At 45.2% G+C, this 17,247-nt stretch overlaps 1 protein-coding gene across 3 annotated transcripts in view; it reads right to left on the bottom strand.

Annotated features, from left to right (window-relative positions):
• The window catches only part of LOC122541733 (pro-neuregulin-3, membrane-bound isoform-like), a 674,483-nt gene extending 671,123 nt beyond the window's left edge, over positions 1-3,360 (bottom strand). For 2 of the 3 annotated variants that reach the window (XM_087982359.1, XM_087982360.1), the window contains exon 1: positions 1,803-3,360. In XM_087982359.1, coding sequence (XP_087838485.1) covers positions 1,803-2,478 — 676 coding nt within the window. In that variant the 5' untranslated portion in view covers positions 2,479-3,360. The remainder of the gene's footprint in view (positions 1-1,802) is intronic. The other variant, XM_087982358.1, reaches the window with a different exon arrangement.
• Positions 3,361-17,247: the final 13,887 nt, after the last annotated feature.

Genomic DNA, 17,247 nt, shown 5'->3' with positions numbered 1-17,247 from the left:
AAAGCAACAGCAGCATTGGAATTTCAAAACCATCATAACAGGCACCAGTATATGCACCAAAATATACACCAAAGTGTATATTACTTTCTCTTTATGCACTTTAACTTTTCTTCAGCTCCGCCTCCACCATAATTTAACTTGCTCTATTCTTGCATGCTAGTATGTGTATGTGTATGTGATTGGATTCTGAATAGGCTTTACCTTTTGATTAAAATGTTATACTTGAATTAAATGAGTTTTTTCTTTTCTTAAATTAAGACATCTGTCTTATTTCTTCATACAGTTTTTACATGGCCAAGAACATACTGATTTGAAAAATAAAATCACACTTTTCTAAAAATTAAAACTGTTCTAACCAAATTATGGAGTTAAAGGAGTCAAAACTTTCCACCTCTCCAAGCTTGGTTATAACAATATAGACAAGGGAGAGAATAGGTCATGCTCCTCCACCCCAAAGATTAAAAGATGCTAAACATAGGTTCTTGCCATTGAGATAGTATCACATATTCCTTCCACTGAGAGATTACACAGGCACAGAATCAGTCTCCATGTTAAAATGAGTCTCAATGTACACAGGCTGAGAATAAGTGATAATAGCAATCTCAGTATTCAAAGGGACAGGATCAGGTTCAATGCGCACCCTACGTGCATCAGTCTTGTTCTATAAAGCAACAGACTATGTCTTGATGTACACAAGGGAGAATTGGTTTGATATGCACACAAGAGAACCAGTTGTGGTGTACGCTTGGAGAAAACCAGTCCCAAACACCAAAGGGATAATACAAGTCTTGATATACACTGAGCGCAATTGAATCGGTTTTGATATACTTAGGGGATATAAATTGTCTTGATATTCACAGTGCTAGAATAAGTCTGTATATCGACAGCAAGATATATACACCAAGCCAATCAATTCCAATATACATCACTCTGGACATTCACAAGTGAGAAGAATCAGTCAGGATACACATGGTGGTGGGGGGGGTGTGGAATCAGTCTGGATACACATGGTGGGGGTGGAATCAGTCAAGATGCACGGGGGGGGGGGGGTTGGAATCAATCAGGGTACATAGGGGTGGAATCAGTCTGGATCCACATGGCGGGGTGGAATCAGTTGCGATTTAAACAGGGCTGGAATCACTCAGGATATACAAGGGGATACAAGTAACACATAATGGTAACAGAATCGGATTCAATATGTACAGAAAGTGAATCAGTTTTGTTATACACAGATGAAATAGATCTCAATATGCAATGGCAGTGAATCAGGCTCGACATGATACAAATATAAAATCATTTTCAATATACACAGGCGTTAACTATTGTGCTTGAACAAGTTCCATTATATACACAGAACATGAACAATTATAATATTGAGGGGAGTGGAAACAGCATTTTTATAAGAGAACACAATCAACCCTCCTTTTTTATTGGACATGAAGAAAAGTGAGCTCCATCAAATTATGCTTCACATGTCATCAGCACAGAGGCTAATCAGCTTTCATTGATTTCAGATCAGAAATCTTGGATCTTTTGTGGTTATGCTGATAGTGATTGTTAATTACTCAGCAAAATTAGAATGGTCTCCAAATCACCACCCAAGTATTATTTTTTTTAATCCTCTGAAGAATTCAGCACACGCACATCCCCATGGACATTGATTCTCATATACACACAGCCACACTCACAGATTCACGTATATATACACAGCCACACTCTCAGATTCACACACAAACACACACACTGAGCTTGCAGCTCTTACAACTCAGCATTTATAGAATATTGAGATCTGATTTACTTACGAAACTTGGGTTCAATGACAGAATGGATCTTGGTGCTAGATTCCCCTGATTTTGAGAGTGTCCAAGATGGAGTGGAGTCGTGCAGAAAGAATTTGCTTGAAGAGGTAGAAAAGGGCACCGTCTGCCAAGTTGGTACATGTGAGACAGTTGGAGTGAGACGGAAAGGTAATGTAGGGGTGAGGGCTGCTGTTGAAGTGGTTGTGGGGAGTAGGGGGCTTCGATGGGCAGTGGTTGAGCGGATTGTACCGTGGGTACTAATCCTGGGGGTGAGCGTCACTGGCATTTGAGTACTCACAGCTACAGTACTAAGGAAGCTGTTGGTACCAGTGTACATTGTAGTGGCCTCTGCATTCTTCGGAAATGAGCTTGGCTTTGAGAGGAAGATAGGATCCTGCCCAATGTGATTGGACTCCAAGTTATCAGAGGGTACATATTCCTTCACTGAACCAACAACAATCCACCTCAGCAGCATCAGACTCAATCCCAAACCAATGAATCCAATCAGAAGAGGAACAATACAGAGCCAGGTCTGTTGGCGAGGCCACACAATACAGTTACTGCAGTGTAAGCCCCTGGATGGTGCAGAGCTCTCCTGCTCTTCTACTGGATTCGCACCTTCAGATTCTCCAGAAACAGGAAAAACAGGTGGAGCTGAAGAAATCCCCCCCTCACTCATCCTGTTGCGAATGCGAAGCCCTCAGGCCCACAGACAGACATCAGGAATGCATAGCCAGGGATCAAAGAATCCGAAAAAAATAGACAGAACAATTGCATTCAGAAGGAAATGCTGATTTCTATCAGCTGCAGGTCAATTGGCCACAAAATATTCATCTATCCCCAAACGAAACGTTGGCAGCATTGGGGGAGATGCTGAGTCAGCTACGGCAAAGCGCACATTTCTTTCTCTCTGCTGGATCTACAGGGGCTCGCCTCTCTCCTTGGTTTTCTTCTCACAGACTCTCCGGGGCCACAGCATACCTTCCAGGATTGGCACAAAGCATCTTCATAGCTTGCTGTAGCTCAGGCATTCCAATACGCAGACACACATACACACATAGACTCACATAAAAGCCCCTCTCCTTCTCCATTCGAACTGAGAAGCATCCGATTCGTGGCCGTCAGGAGCAGTATAATGCACCTGTTAATCTCCAGTCAGTATCCAACCCTTGCCCAGCACTTAAGGACACAAGCCAATCCGCTTGCTGGGAGGAAGTGCTGGTTGCAGTGCAAAAGCAGCAGCATTGCTGCCTGACAGTGCATTGCTGAAAGCTAGCAATAGCCCACAACACAAAAACCCCATCGCCAACAAAGCATCGCTCACAACTACAAGGTCTTTGATGCTAAAAAGAAAACAAAAACGGAAAACAGAAAAAATGTCTACAGAAAAGGGCAGAGCGAATGAAAAAAGAAGCAAACACGGGCACCTCCCACTCAGCTAATGCAGAAATGGAGACAGCTACTGTTCCCAGCATAAATAAATGATCCTGTTCCAATTCCCCCAGGAGTTCCGGGCTGGCTGCTTTCAGGCTGTTTTTCATGCAATGCTGATTTGAATTGGAGAATGTTAATTGCGTTTCTGCTCAGGGTGAATATTTCAAAGTGTTTTGAAACAAAAGAAAACAAAATAAAAGATGAGGACTTGTTCGCGTGAAGGTTTTTGGGAGTGGGAGGTAGAGAGATGAGGAAATCCTGCATTTACCCTTCTGTCATGACCAAAGACAGGACTCAGCGAGAGAGCTATCATATTGAGCCATACTATGCATTTGCACCGCATCTCAGAGTCAAGGACATCAAGAAAGGAACGCAGCATCTTAAAGCTGCACAGTGCCTGTGTTTAGACACATCAGGGCTATACTGTCAGCACCCTAACCTCCCACAGTACAATCTCAGCTTCAACCCCCAAATCATCCATTTCACTCTTCATTTAACATTTCATCTGAAATACATTGTCTTCATACTGAAACATACAATCAATCTAAGAGCACAAATCTCACACTGACCAGTTGAGCTATTCCCCTTTGTAACTTCACATAAAATTCTGTTGATCTATGATCCACAGAGAATAACAGTTACCCTGGAGTGCGTTGTACTCAGAATAAAGTACAGAGCGAAGGGTTTATACATAGAATAACAAATACCCAGGGGGTAGTTACAGACTGGAATAAAATCAATGGGTTGGATTGGAGAATGAGTATATATAGAATAACGGATATTTGAGAGCAAGTTACAGACTGAAATATAATTGAGGGTTCAGAGATTTTATGTAGAATAACAGATGTTAAGGAGTATTACCTGTAAATTTGGAGATAGTACTTTCTATCTCTGCATCCAATTCATTAATGTAGGTTGTAAATAGCAGGGGCAGGATTGTAAACAGTTATAGCTTGTCAAACAGAAGAAGACCTATTTATCTTGTCTCACTGTTGGTTAGCCAATCCCCTGTCTGAGCCTCAAACACTGCAGCACGTCAGGCAGGGAGAGTTACCTGGACACTGTTTCAAGAGGCAGTCCCATGCCTTAGACTGACAATTTTGAATTGGGTCAATGGTCAAGGTGAGAAGAGTGTGATTATGACAAGCCAGGTAAAGGCTTCAAAGATTTTTTGTTGAAGGAACCTCAGCCTTTGAGCTATCCAACAGGCGTTCCCTGTGTGGACGTGAGTGGGTACTGTAGTGAGCATGAGCAAACTGACCATAGCACTGTGGTACAGTGAGCCATTCAAGAGAGGGAAAAAGAGAAATATAGTTGTAATTGGTGCTAGTATAGTCAAGGGAATAGACACTGTTCTCTGTGGCCAGGATTGAGTGTCCCAAAGGCTGTGTTGCCTGCTTGATGCCTGGTGTAGAATACCTCATCCGAGCTGCAGAAGAACTTGGAGTGGAAGGAGAAAGATTCAGTTACTGTTTTCCATGTAGGTATCAATGATATAGATAAAATGAGGAGAGAAGTTCAGCTGAGGGAATATGAGTAGGTAGGGTGAAATTAAAAAGCAAAATCAAAAAGGTAACAATCTCTGAATTACTACTTAAATTACAAGCTAATTGGTACAGGGTTAAAAAGATTAAGGAGGTAAACGCATGATTCAAAGATTGGTATGGAGAAATGGGTTCGAATACATTGGATTTTGGCACTGGGACTGGGGAAGGAGGGAGCCCTTCCAATGGAATGGGTTCCACTGGAATCATGGTGGGACCAGCGTTCCAGTGAATTACACGAGTAGGGTTGTAGACAGGGCTTTATCCTAAATAATTTGGGGTGGGGGTTCATTTTGCATGGAAAATTAAAAAATCAAACTGAAAGAAGGAGTGATGTTTAATGATTGTGAAAGAAAAGAAAATGAGTGGACAGAATGTGCAAATGTCACATTGCACCAAGAAATCATACAAGAACAGGAAATCTTGATAACAGAATAAACCTAAAGCCTTTATATCTGAACATGCAAGTCAGTCTGAATAAAATTAATGAATTAGGAGTGCAAATCAAGATAAATGGGTGCGATTTGGTGGAGAATACTGAAAAATGGTCACGGGGGATCAGGTTTGGGAATTGAATATCCAAAGATACTTTGTTTCAGAAGAACATGCAGGAGGAAAAAAGAGGCAGTGTAGCATTGTTAGTAAAAGATTAAGTCAATGCTGTTGTAAGAATTTATATCAGCATGGAGAATCAGTCAGGAAAGAAATAAAGAATAGCAAGGGAAAGAGTAATCTACAAGTCCCCAAATAGTAAACCCATGGTGGGGCACAAAATAATCAGAAAATACAGGAAATACTAATCAAGGTACAGCAATAACCATGAGTGGTATTAATATCGACTAGATTACCCAAATTTGCAAGGTTACCCTCAAGGGAGAGACTGTTGAACATTAGAGCTTGTCCTTTGGAGCAATAAGCTAATGGATAAGGCACTAGCCTCCTAAACCAAGGATTAAGGGTTCGTGTCCTGTCTGGGGTGAATTGAGGTTTTTTGGTAATCCAAGAAGGAGGACAGGAAAAAATTATTGCCAGAAAGAGCTGCTCCTTTTTTTTGAGGTATTTTAGGTGTTGGAGCCAATTTCTTTGAATTCCAGGAACAGTAATTATGGTTTGATAAGCTCTTGCATTGTTTTGGAACTTTGGGGAAAAAAGATCAAAACAACTGCACTTTAAAAAGGAGGAAGAGAGACAAGGATAGAGACCACATGGACAGTGATTCAAACAGAGAAAGAAACTACGCTGCTCTCTGATACACCAGTGAATCTGTACAGCCATGTCTTTGCCGTTTGAGTTGAAGTTTCTCTGGACATCAGAGTGTGTCAAAGAAAAATTAACAAACAGCGAAATTCACAGATGACCTTGAAGAAACCTGTGTGGCCCAACAAGTCCACACCGACCCGCCGAAGCGAAACCCACCCATACATTTACCCCTTACCTAACACTACGGGCAATTTAGCATGGCCAATTCACCTGACCCTGCACATCTTTTGGACTGTGGGAGGAAACCGGAGCACCCGGAGGAAACCCACGCAGACACGGGGAGAACGTGCAAACTCCACACAGTCAGTCGCCTGAGGCGGGAAATGAACCCGGGTCTCAGGCGCTGTGAGGCAGCAGTGCTAACCACTGTGCCACCGTGCCGCCCACGAGTGTGGGAGAGCTCACAGCAAGGAACAGCTAAGTGCATAGTTTTTAAATGTAGCTTTGCTGTTCCTTATTTTTTGTAAATCTACAAAGAGTGGGTTCTTTTCTGACATATGTTTTATTGAGATTTGTCTCTTGATTAAATTTAAAAAATACTAAGTTAGCCAGGAGTGGTTTTTTTTTAGAGCAGTAAGAAGATGCTATTTTCTGGGTTTGTGGATTGTTAAGGTACAAAGATGGCCTTTAGTAAAAAGAGTGATGTGCTCTTCTTGTCGGATGTGGAGATTAGGGAGAGTTTCAATGCCACTAATGATTATGTCTGCAGTAACTGTGTTTGTTTGCAAATCCTATCATGTTGCCTGGGTTGGTTGGAGCAGCTGTTAGAGGTAAGAAGGAAATTAACGGAGCTGGGGGATTGATGGATGGCAATTATGATAAGGGAGAAAAACTGCAGATCCAGTCAGCTAGATGGGTTACCTTCATTTTTTGGAAGCAGCGAGGAGAGATAGAGAGAGGACCGGGGTTGCCAGGAAGGTAAATTTACCACTTAAAGGGACTTATCCCGAGCATCAGCGGACTGCATTTGCTGCAGCAGCAGGAGCAGTGAGAGCGAAGAGCTGAGTGGGAGCAGTCGAACTGCATTCTGGGAAGGTGAGTGAACTGATACATTTGGGCAGCAGCTGAACCTGACTCTACAAGTGTCTCTCACTACCTGAGACACTCTAACCAAAAACAAAAGACTCTGGTGAATTGGTCAGGGAAGGATTTTTATTTCTTTTTTTAAAATGTTATCGTGGGATTGGTAAAAATTTTCTTTCCTTTCTCAGTTATTGAATTAAAGATGAAGTTAAGTTTAAGATTAAAAATGGCAAGAGATCTCAGACCCGTGTTATGCTCTTCTTGTTCACTGTGGGAGCTCAGGGACGTGGCTGATATCCCTGACTCCTTCACGTGCAGAAAGTGTGTCCAGCTGCAGCTCTTGTTAGACTGCATGACAGCTCTGGGGCTGCAGATGGACTCACTGTGCAGCATCCACGATGCTGAGGGGGTCGTGGATAGCACGTTTAGTGAATTGGTCACACTGCAGATTAGGATTGCTGAGGGAGAAAGGGAATGGGTGACCAAAAGGCAGTGAAAGAGCAGGAAGGCAGTGCAGGTGTTCCCTGCAATCATCTCCATCCAAAGCAAGTATAGAATTTTGGATACTGTTGGGAGAGATGGCTCACCAGGGGAAGGTAGCAGTAGCCAGGTTCATGGCAACATGGCTGGCTCTGCTGTTCAGAGGGCCGGAAAAAGAGTGGAAGGGCTATAGTCATGGGGATTCATTTGTAAGGGGAGTAGATAGGTAGTTCTGTGGTCGAAAACAGAATGGTATATTGTCTCCCAGGTGCACAGGTCAGGGATGTCTCAGATCGGCTGCAGAAAATTCTGAAGAGGGAGAGTGAACAGCCAGTTGTCGTGATGCATGTAAAGAGGTAGTAACTAAAGCCTATAAGGAACGAGGTAATGAGGTCAGCGTGACTTAGGGGAAGAGTAGGCAGGGAGCAGATGATGAACACAAAGGGACTGGTGGTCTGAGGTGCATTTCTTTTAATGCAAGAAGTATAGTAGGTAAGGCAGATGAACTTAGGGCTTGGACTAGTACCTGGGAGTATGATGTTATTGCTATAACTGAGACTTGAGGGAAGGGCATGATTGGCAACTAAATATCCCAGGATATAGATGCTTCAGGCGGGATAGAGAGGAAGGTAAAGGGGTGGAGGAGTAGCATTGCTGGTCAGAGAGGATATCACAGCTGTGCTGAAGGAGGGCACTATGGAGGACTTGAGCAGTGAGGCAATATGGGCAGAACTCAAAAATAGGAAGGGTGGAGTAACAATGTTGCGGCTGTACCACAGGCTTCCCAACAGTGAATGTGAGATAGAGGAACAAATAAGTAAACAGATCATAGAAAGATGTAGGAGCAGTAGGGTGGTGGTGATAGAGATTTTAATTTTCCCAACATTCCCAACACAGACATGAGTTGGGAAACATGGACTGGGAGCAATTGTTCCATGGAAAGGACACTATAGACATGTGGAGACTGTTTAAGGAACAGTTGTTGCGAGTGATGCATAAATGTGTTCCTCTGAGACAGGTAAGAAGGGGTAAGATAAAGGAACCTTGGATGATGAGAGCAGAGGAGCTTCTCATCAAAAGAAAGAAGGCAGTTTACGTAAGGTGGAGGAAGCAAGGGTCTTGCTCAGCTCTAGAGGATTACAGGTGGGCAAGGAAGGAGCTCACAAATGGTCTGAGGAGAGCCAGGAGGGGGCACGAGAAAGGCTTGGCAGGAAGGATTAGGGAGAATCCAAAGGTATTTTACACGTATGTGAGGAATAAGAGAATGATCAAAGAAAGAGTAGGGCCGATCAGGGATAGCATAGGGAACTCGTGTATAGAGTCTGAGGAGGTAGGGGAAGCCCTAAATGAGTTTTTTGCTTCTGTCTTTACGAAAGAAAAGGACCTTGTAGTGAATGAAACCATTGAGGAGCAGATAAACATGCTGAACGGATAGAGATTGAGGAAGCTGATGTGCTGAAAATTTTGACAAACATTTTGACAAGCCGCCAGGGCCAGACCAGATTTGTCCTCAGCTGCTTTGGAAAGCAAGAAATGTGATTGCTTCGCCACTTGCGAAGATCTTTGCTTCCTCGCTCTCCACTGGAGTCGTACCTGAGGACTGGAGGGAGGCAAATGTAATTCCTCTCTTCAAGAAAGGAAACAGGGAAATACAGACCAGTCAGTCTCACGTCGGTCGTCTGCAAGGTGTTAGAAAGGATTCTGAGGGATAGGATTTATGGCTTCATTAAATGCAGTCAGCACAGTTTTGTGAGGGGCAGGTCATGCCTCACAAATCTTATTGAGTTCTTTAAAGATGCTATTAGACAAATTGATTAGGGTCGAGCGGTGGAGGTGGCGTACATGGACTTCAGCAAGGCATTTGATAAGGTTCTCCATGGTAGGCTCATTCAGAAGGTCAGGAGGAATGGGACACAGGGAAATTTAGCTGTCTGGATACAGAATTGGCTGGTCAACAGAAGACAGCAAGTGGTAGTGGAAGGAAAGTATTCTGCCTGGAAGTCATTGGTGAGTGGTGTTCCACAGGGCTCTGTTCTTGGGCCTCTACTCTTTGCAATTTTTATTAATGACTTAGATGAGGAGATTGAAGGATGGGTTAGCAAGTTTGCAGACGACACAAAGGTTGGAAGTGTTGCTGACAGTATAGAACATAGAACATAGAACATAGAAGAATACAGCGCAGTACAGGCCCTTCGGCCCTCGATGTTGCGCCGATCCAAGCTCACCTAACCTACACTAGCCCACTATCCTCCATATGCCTATCCAATGCCCGCTTAAATGCCCATAATGAGGGAGAGTCCACCACTGCTACTGGCAGGGCATTCCATGAACTCACGACTCGCTGAGTAAAGAACCTACCCCTAACATCTGTCCTATACCTACCCCCCCTTAATTTAAAGCTATGCCCCCTTGTAATAGCTGACTCCATACGAGGAAAAAGATTCTCACTGTCGACCCTATCTAAACCCCTAATCATCTTATACACCTCTATCAAGTCACCCCTAAACCTTCTTTTCTCCAATGAAAACAACCCCAAGTGCCTCAGCCTTTCCTCATACGATCTTTCTACCATACCAGGCAACATCCTGGTAAACCTCCTCTGCACACGTTCCAGTGCCTCCACATCCTTCCTATAGTATGGCGACCAAAACTGCACATAATACTCCAGATGTGGCCGCATCAGAGTCTTATACAACTGCAACATGACCTCAGTACTCCGGAACTCAATTCCTCTACCAATAAAAGCCAGTACGCCATATGCCTTCTTCACCGCACTATTTACTTGGGTGGCAACTTTCAAAGATTTGTGTACATGGACACCAAGATCCCTCTGCTCCTCCACACTACCAAGTATCCGACCGTTAGCCCAGTACCCCATCTTTTTATTACTCTTACCAAAGTGAATCACCTCACACTTAGCTACATTGAACTCCATTTGCCACCTTTCTGCCCAGTTCTGCAGCTTATCTATATCCCGCTGTAACCTGCCACATTCTTCCTCACTGTCTACAACTCCTCCGACTTTCGTATCATCCGCAAACTTGCTCACCCAACCTTCTAACCCCTCTTCCAGGTCATTTATAAAAATGACAAACAGCAATGGTCCCAAATCAGATCCTTACGGAACACCGCTAGTGACGGCACTCCAAGATGAACCTTTGCCATCAACTACTACCCTCTGTCTTCTTCCAGCCAGCCAACTCCTAATCCAAACCTCCAACTCACCCTCAATGCCATACCTCCGTATTTTTTGCAGTAGTCTACCATGGGGAACCTTATCAAACGCCTTACTAAAATCCATATACACCACATCTACTGCTTTCCCCTCGTCCACCTCCTTAGTCACCTTCTCAAAGAATTCAATAAGGTTTGTGAGGCACGACCTGCCCTTCACAAAACCATGCTGACTATCCTTGATCACATTATTCCTATCCAGATGTTCATAAATCCTATCCCTTACAATTCTCTCTAAGATTTTGCCCACAACAGAAGTGAGACTCACCGGCCTATAGTTACTATAGAGGACTGTTGTAGGCTGCAGTGTGACATTGACAGGATGCAGAGATGGGCTGAGAGGTGGCAGATGGAGTTCAACCTTCCTAAATGTGAAGTGATGCATTTTGGAAGGTTGAACTTGAAAGCTGAGTACAGGATTAAAGACAGAATTCTTGGCAGTGTGGAGGAACAGAGGGATCTTGGTGTGCAGGTACATAGGTCCCTTAAAATTGCCACCCAAGTGGACAGAGTTGTTAAGAAAGCATATGGTGTTTTGGCTTTCATTAACAAGGGGATTGAGTTTAAGAGTCGTGAGATCTTGTTGCAGCTCTATAAAACTTTGGTTAGACCGCACTTGGAATACTGTGTCCAGTTCTGGTCGCCTTATTATAGGAAAGATGTAGATGCTTTGGAGAGGGTTCAGAGGAGGTTTACCAGGATGCTGCCTGGAATGGAGGGCTTATCTTACGAAGAGAGGTTGACTGAGCTTGGACTTTTTTTCATTGGAAAAAAGAAGGAAGAGAGAGAACCTAATTGAGGTGTACAAGATAATGAGAGGCATAGATAGAGTTGATAGCCAGAGACTTTTTCCCAGGGCAGAAATTGTTAACACGAGGGGTCATAGTTTTAAGCTGTTTGGCGGAAAGTATAGAGGGGATGTCGGAGGCGGGTTCTTTATGCAGAGAGTTGTGAGAGCATGGAATACGTTGCCTGCAGCAGTTGTGGAAGCGAAGTCATTGGGGATATTTAAGAGATTGCTGAACATGCATATGGTCACAGAAATTTACACAAGTTTACCTTACATGAGGATCAATGGTCGGGGAGAAAGTGAGGTCTGCAGACGCTGGAGATCAAAGCTGAAACTTTATTGCTGGAACAGCACAGCAGGTCAGGCAGCATCTAGGGAACAGAAGATTCGACGTTTCGGGCACATGCCCTTCTTCAGGAAGGATGTTGTGCCCGATCAATGGTCGGGCACAACATCATGGGCTGAAGGGCCTGTTCTGTGCTGTACTGTTCTATGTTCTATGTTCTATGACTGGGATTCACTTAGCGATCTAATGGAGCAAAATTTGTGAGGAGCATCCAGGAGGGTTTTCTAGAGCAGTGTTTAAATAGTCCAGCTCGCAGATCCGCTGAGGCCAAACGCCAGCTCGCAGATACCTCCTCCTACCGTCCCCTTGACCATGACCCCACCCCCCACCACCAAACCATCATCTCCCAGACCATCCTTAACCTCATCACCTCAGGGGACCTCCCATCCACCGCCTCCAACCTCATAGTACCACAACCCCGCACCGCCCGTTTCTACCTCCTGCCCAAAATCCACAAACCTGACTGCCCCGGACGACCCATCGTCTCAGCCTGCTCCTGCCCAACCGAACTCATCTCGGCGTACCTCGACACGGTCCTGTCCCCATTAGTCCAAGAACTCCCCACCTACGTCCGTGACACCACCCACGCCCTCCACCTCCTCCAGGATTTCCGCTTCCCCGGTCCCCAACGCCTCATCTTCACCATGGACATCCAGTCCCTGTACACCTCCATCCCCCATCACGAAGGACTCAAAGCACTCCGCTTCTTCCTTTCCCGCCGTACCACCCAGTACCCTTCCACCGACACCCTCCTTCGACTGACCGAACTGGTCCTCACCCTGAACAACTTTTCTTTCCAATCCTCCCACTTTCTCCAAACAAAAGGAATAGCCATGGGCACCCGCATGGGCCCCAGCTATGCCTGCCTCTTCGTAGGATATGTGGAACAGTCCATCTTCCACAGCTACACTGGCACCACCCTTCACCTTTTCCTTCGCTACATTGATGACTGTATCGGCGCTACCTCGTGCTCCCACGAGGAGGTTGAACAGTTCATCCACTACACTAACACCTTCCACCCCAACCTCAAATTCACCTGGACAGTCTCGGACTCCTCCCTCCCCTTCCTAGACCTTTCTGTTTCTATCTCAGGCGACCGAATCAACACGGACATCTACTACAAACCAACCGACTCCCACAGCTACCTGGACTACACCTCCTCCCATCCTGCCCCCTGTAAAAACGCCATCCCATTCTCCCAATTCCTTCGTCTCCGCCGCATCTGCTCCCAGGAGGACCAGTTTAAAATACGTACAACACAGATGGCCTCCTTCTTCAAGGACCGCAATTTCCCCCCCGACGTGGTCGTCGGTGCCCTCCACCGCATCTCCTCCACTTCCCGCTCCTCCGCCCTTGAGCCCCGCCCCTCCAACCGCCACCAGGACAGAACCCCACTGGTCCTCACCTACCACCCCACCAATCTCCATGTACAGCGCATCATCCGCCGTCACTTCCGCCACCTCCAAACAGACCCCAGCACCAAGGATATATTTCCCTCCCCTGCCCTATCAGCTTTCCGTAGAGACCACTCCCTCCGCGACTCCCTTGTCAGATCCACACCCCCCACCGACCCAACCTCCACTCCCGGCACCTTCCCCTGCAACCGCAGGAGGTGCAACACCTGCGCCCACACCTCCCCCCTCACTTCTCTCCAAGGCCCCAAAGGAAACTTCCATATCCGCCACAGATTCACCTGCACCTCCACCCACATCATCTACTGCATCCGCTGCAGCCGGTGTGGCCTCCTCTATATTGGGGAGACAGGCCGCCTACTTGCGGAGCGATTCAGAGAGCACCTCTGGGCCACCCGGACGAACCAACCCAACCAACCTGTAGCACAGCATTTCAACTCCCCCTCCCACTCCACCGAGGATATGCAGGTCATTGGACTCATCCACCGCCAAACCACAACAACCCGACGGTCGGAGGAGGAGCGTCTTATCTTCCGACTGGGAACCCTCCAACCGCAGGGGATGAACTTGGACTTCACCAGTTTCTTCATCCCCCCTCCCCCCACCTTGTCTCAGCCGGATCCCTCCAGCCCGGCACCGCCTTCCTGACCTGCAGTCTTCTTCTTGACCTCTCCGCCTCCATCCTACTCCGACCTATCACCCTCACCTTGACCTCTTTCCACCTATCACATTTCCAACGCCCCTCCTCCAAGTCCCTCCTCCCTACCTTTTATCTTCTCCTGCTGAACACTCTCTGCTCATTCCTGAAGAAGGGCCTGTGCCCGAAACGTCGAATCTCCTGTTCCCTGGATGCTGCCTGACCTGCTGTGCTGTTCCAGCAATAAAGTTTCAACTTTGATCTCCAGCATCTGCAGACCTCACTTTCTCCTTTAAATAGTCCAACTCAGGAAGGAGCCATATTGGATCTGGTGTTGGGAAATGAACCAGGCTAGGGGGTTGAAGTTTCAGTCGGGCATCACTTTGGGAATAATGATCACAATTCTATAAGTTTTAGAATACTCAAGGACAAAGATGAGAATAGTCCTAAAGGAAGAATTCTAAATTGGAGGAAGGCCAACTATATCAAAACTCAGCAGGAGCAGGGGCATGTAGATTGGGAGCAGCTGTTTGAAGGTAAATCCACATTTTAAAGAGAGGTTGATAAGAGTTCAGAAGAGATATGTTCCTCTGAAAATGAGGGATAGAAATGGCAAGATTAGGGAACCATGGATAACAGGTGAAATTGTGAGACTAGCTAAGAGGAAAAAGGAAGCATACATAGGTTCTAGGCAACTAAAGACAGACGAAGCTTTGGAAGAATATCGAGAACGTAGGATCAATCTGAAATGAGGAATTAAAAGGGTTAAAAGGGGTCATGAGATCTCTTCAACAAACAGGGTCAAGGAAAATCCCAAAGCCTTTTATTCATATATAAGGAGCAAGAGGGTAATTAGAGAAAGGATTGGCCCACTAAACGACAAAGGAGGAAAGATTTGCAAGGAGTCACAGAAAACTGGTGTGATTCTTAACAAGTGCTTTGAATCAGTATTCACCAAGGAGAGGGACATGGCAGATGTTGAGGTGAGGGATACATCATTGAGTAGTCTAGGTCAACTCGGCATAAGAAAGGAGGAAGTGTTGGGTATTCTGAAAGGCATTAAGATGGACAAGTCCCCAGGTCGAGATGGGATCTATCCCAGGTTACTGAGGGAAGCAAGAGAGGAAATAATTGGGGCTTTAACAGATACCTTTGCAGCATCCTTGAGGACTAGAGAATTGCTAAAGTTGTCCACTTGTTTAAGAAGGGTACACTCTTCCTTCCCCTTAGCAGAGATAATCCAGGTAATTATAGACTGGTGAGCCTGATGCCAGTGATAGGGAAGCTGCTGGAGAAGGTATTGAGTGATAGGATCTGTCCCATTTGGAAGAAAATGGGCTTATCAGTGATACATGGGCTTCAGTAAAGCATTTGATAAGGTTCCCCTTGGAAAGCTGATGGAGAAAGTGAGGTCGCATGGGGTCTAGGATGTACTAGCTATATTGATAAAGAACTGATTGGGCAACAGGAGACATAGAGTAACAGTGGAAGGGAGTTTCTCAAAATGGAGAACTGTGATCAGTGGTGTTCCACAGCGACTCGTACGGTTGTTTTTGATATACATAAGTGATTTGGAGGAAGCTGTACGTGGCCTGATTAGCAAGTTTGCAGATGATGCTAAGATTGGTGGAGTAGCAGGTAGTGAAGGGGACTGTCAGAGAATACAGCAGAATATAGATAGACTGGAGAGTTGGGCAGAGAAATGGCAGATGGAGTTCAATCCAGACAAATGGAAGATGATGCAATTTGGAAGATCCAATTCAAGAGTGAACTATACAGTAAATGGAAAAGTCCTGGAGAAAATTGATGTACAGAGAGATCTGGGTGTTCAGGTCCATTGTTTCCTGAAGGTGGCAATACAGGTCAATAGAGTCGTCAAGGAGACATACGAGATGCTTTCCTTCGTCAGATGGAGTATTGAGTACAAGAGTTGGCAGGTCATGTTACAGCTGTATAAGACTTTGGTTCGGCCACATTTGGAATACTGCATACAGTTCTGGTCACTACATTACCAAAAGGATGTGGATGCTTTGGAGAGGTGCAGAGGAGATTCACCAGGATGTTGCCTGGTATGGAGAACACTAACTAGGAAAAGAGGTTGAATAGATTAGGATTATCTTCATTAGAAAGACAAAGGTTGAGGGGGACCTGATTGGGGTCTACAAAATCATGAGAGGTATTGACAGGGTGGATAGCAAGAAGCTTTTTTCCCAGAGTGGTCAGGGTGATGAGTTCAAAGTGAGGGGAAAGGTTTAAGGGAGATATGCGTGGAAAGTTGTTCACGCACTGGGTAGCGGGTGTCTGGAACATATTGCCAATGGAGGTGGTAGGTGCAGGATCAATAGTGTCATTTAAGGTATACCTAGACAGATACATGAATGGGCAGGGAGCAGAGAGATACAGACCCTTAGAAAATAGGCAACAGGTTTAGATAGAGGATATGGATCGGAGCACGCTTAGCATGCTGAAGGGCCTGTTCCTGTGCTGTAATTTTCTTTGTTCTTTGTTCTTTAAAAAGGAGGAGAGGGAGGGAGGGAGTGCAAGAGTCTGCTGTGGCTATCTCCATCTTAAACAGGTATGCTGTTTTGGAAAACATAGAAAATGATGCATTCTCAGGAGAATGTAGCATCAATAGCCAAGTTTCTGGTACCAAGACTGGCTCTAATGTAATGACGAGTACCTCGGGTTCTAAGCGATCGAATGTGATAGGGACTCTCAGACAGAGACACAGACAGACACTTCTATGGCCAGCAGCAAAACATCAGAATGGCATGTTGCCTCCTTGGTGCCAGGATCAAGGATATTAAGAAGATCAAGAAGGTGCAGAATGTTCTCAAAGAGGAGAGGGACCTACAGGAGATCATTGTACACATTGGAACTAATGACATAGGAAGGGAAAAGGATGCAATTTTAAAGGGAGAATATAGAAAATTACGCAGGAATTTAAAAAGGAGGTCCTCGAGGGTAGTAATATCTGGTTTACTCCTGATGCCACAAGCTAGTGAGGGCAGGAATAAGAGGACAGAGCAAAAGCATGTATGGCTGAGGAGCTGGTATGAGGAGAAGGGTTCACATTTTGGACCAATGGAAACTCTTCTGGGTTTGAAGTGACATGTATAAGAAGGACAGTTGTATCTGATTTGGAAGGGAACTAATATATTGACAGGGAGATTTGCTAGACCTGTTTGGGAGAATTTAAACTAGTAAGGTGGTGGTTGAGACCCAGGGAGATAGTGAGGAAAGAAATCAATCCATGACGGTACAATTGGGTAAAGGAGCAAGTCAAAT

This window comes from Chiloscyllium plagiosum, unplaced genomic scaffold (assembly GCF_037043375.1).
Source record: "Chiloscyllium plagiosum isolate Xiang-an unplaced genomic scaffold, Cpla_swu_hap1 HiC_scaffold_43, whole genome shotgun sequence".
Taxonomy (NCBI): domain Eukaryota; kingdom Metazoa; phylum Chordata; class Chondrichthyes; order Orectolobiformes; family Hemiscylliidae; genus Chiloscyllium; species Chiloscyllium plagiosum.
The sequence above is the reverse complement of the archived record's forward strand: the minus strand, read 5'-3'. Positions and strand labels throughout refer to the sequence as shown.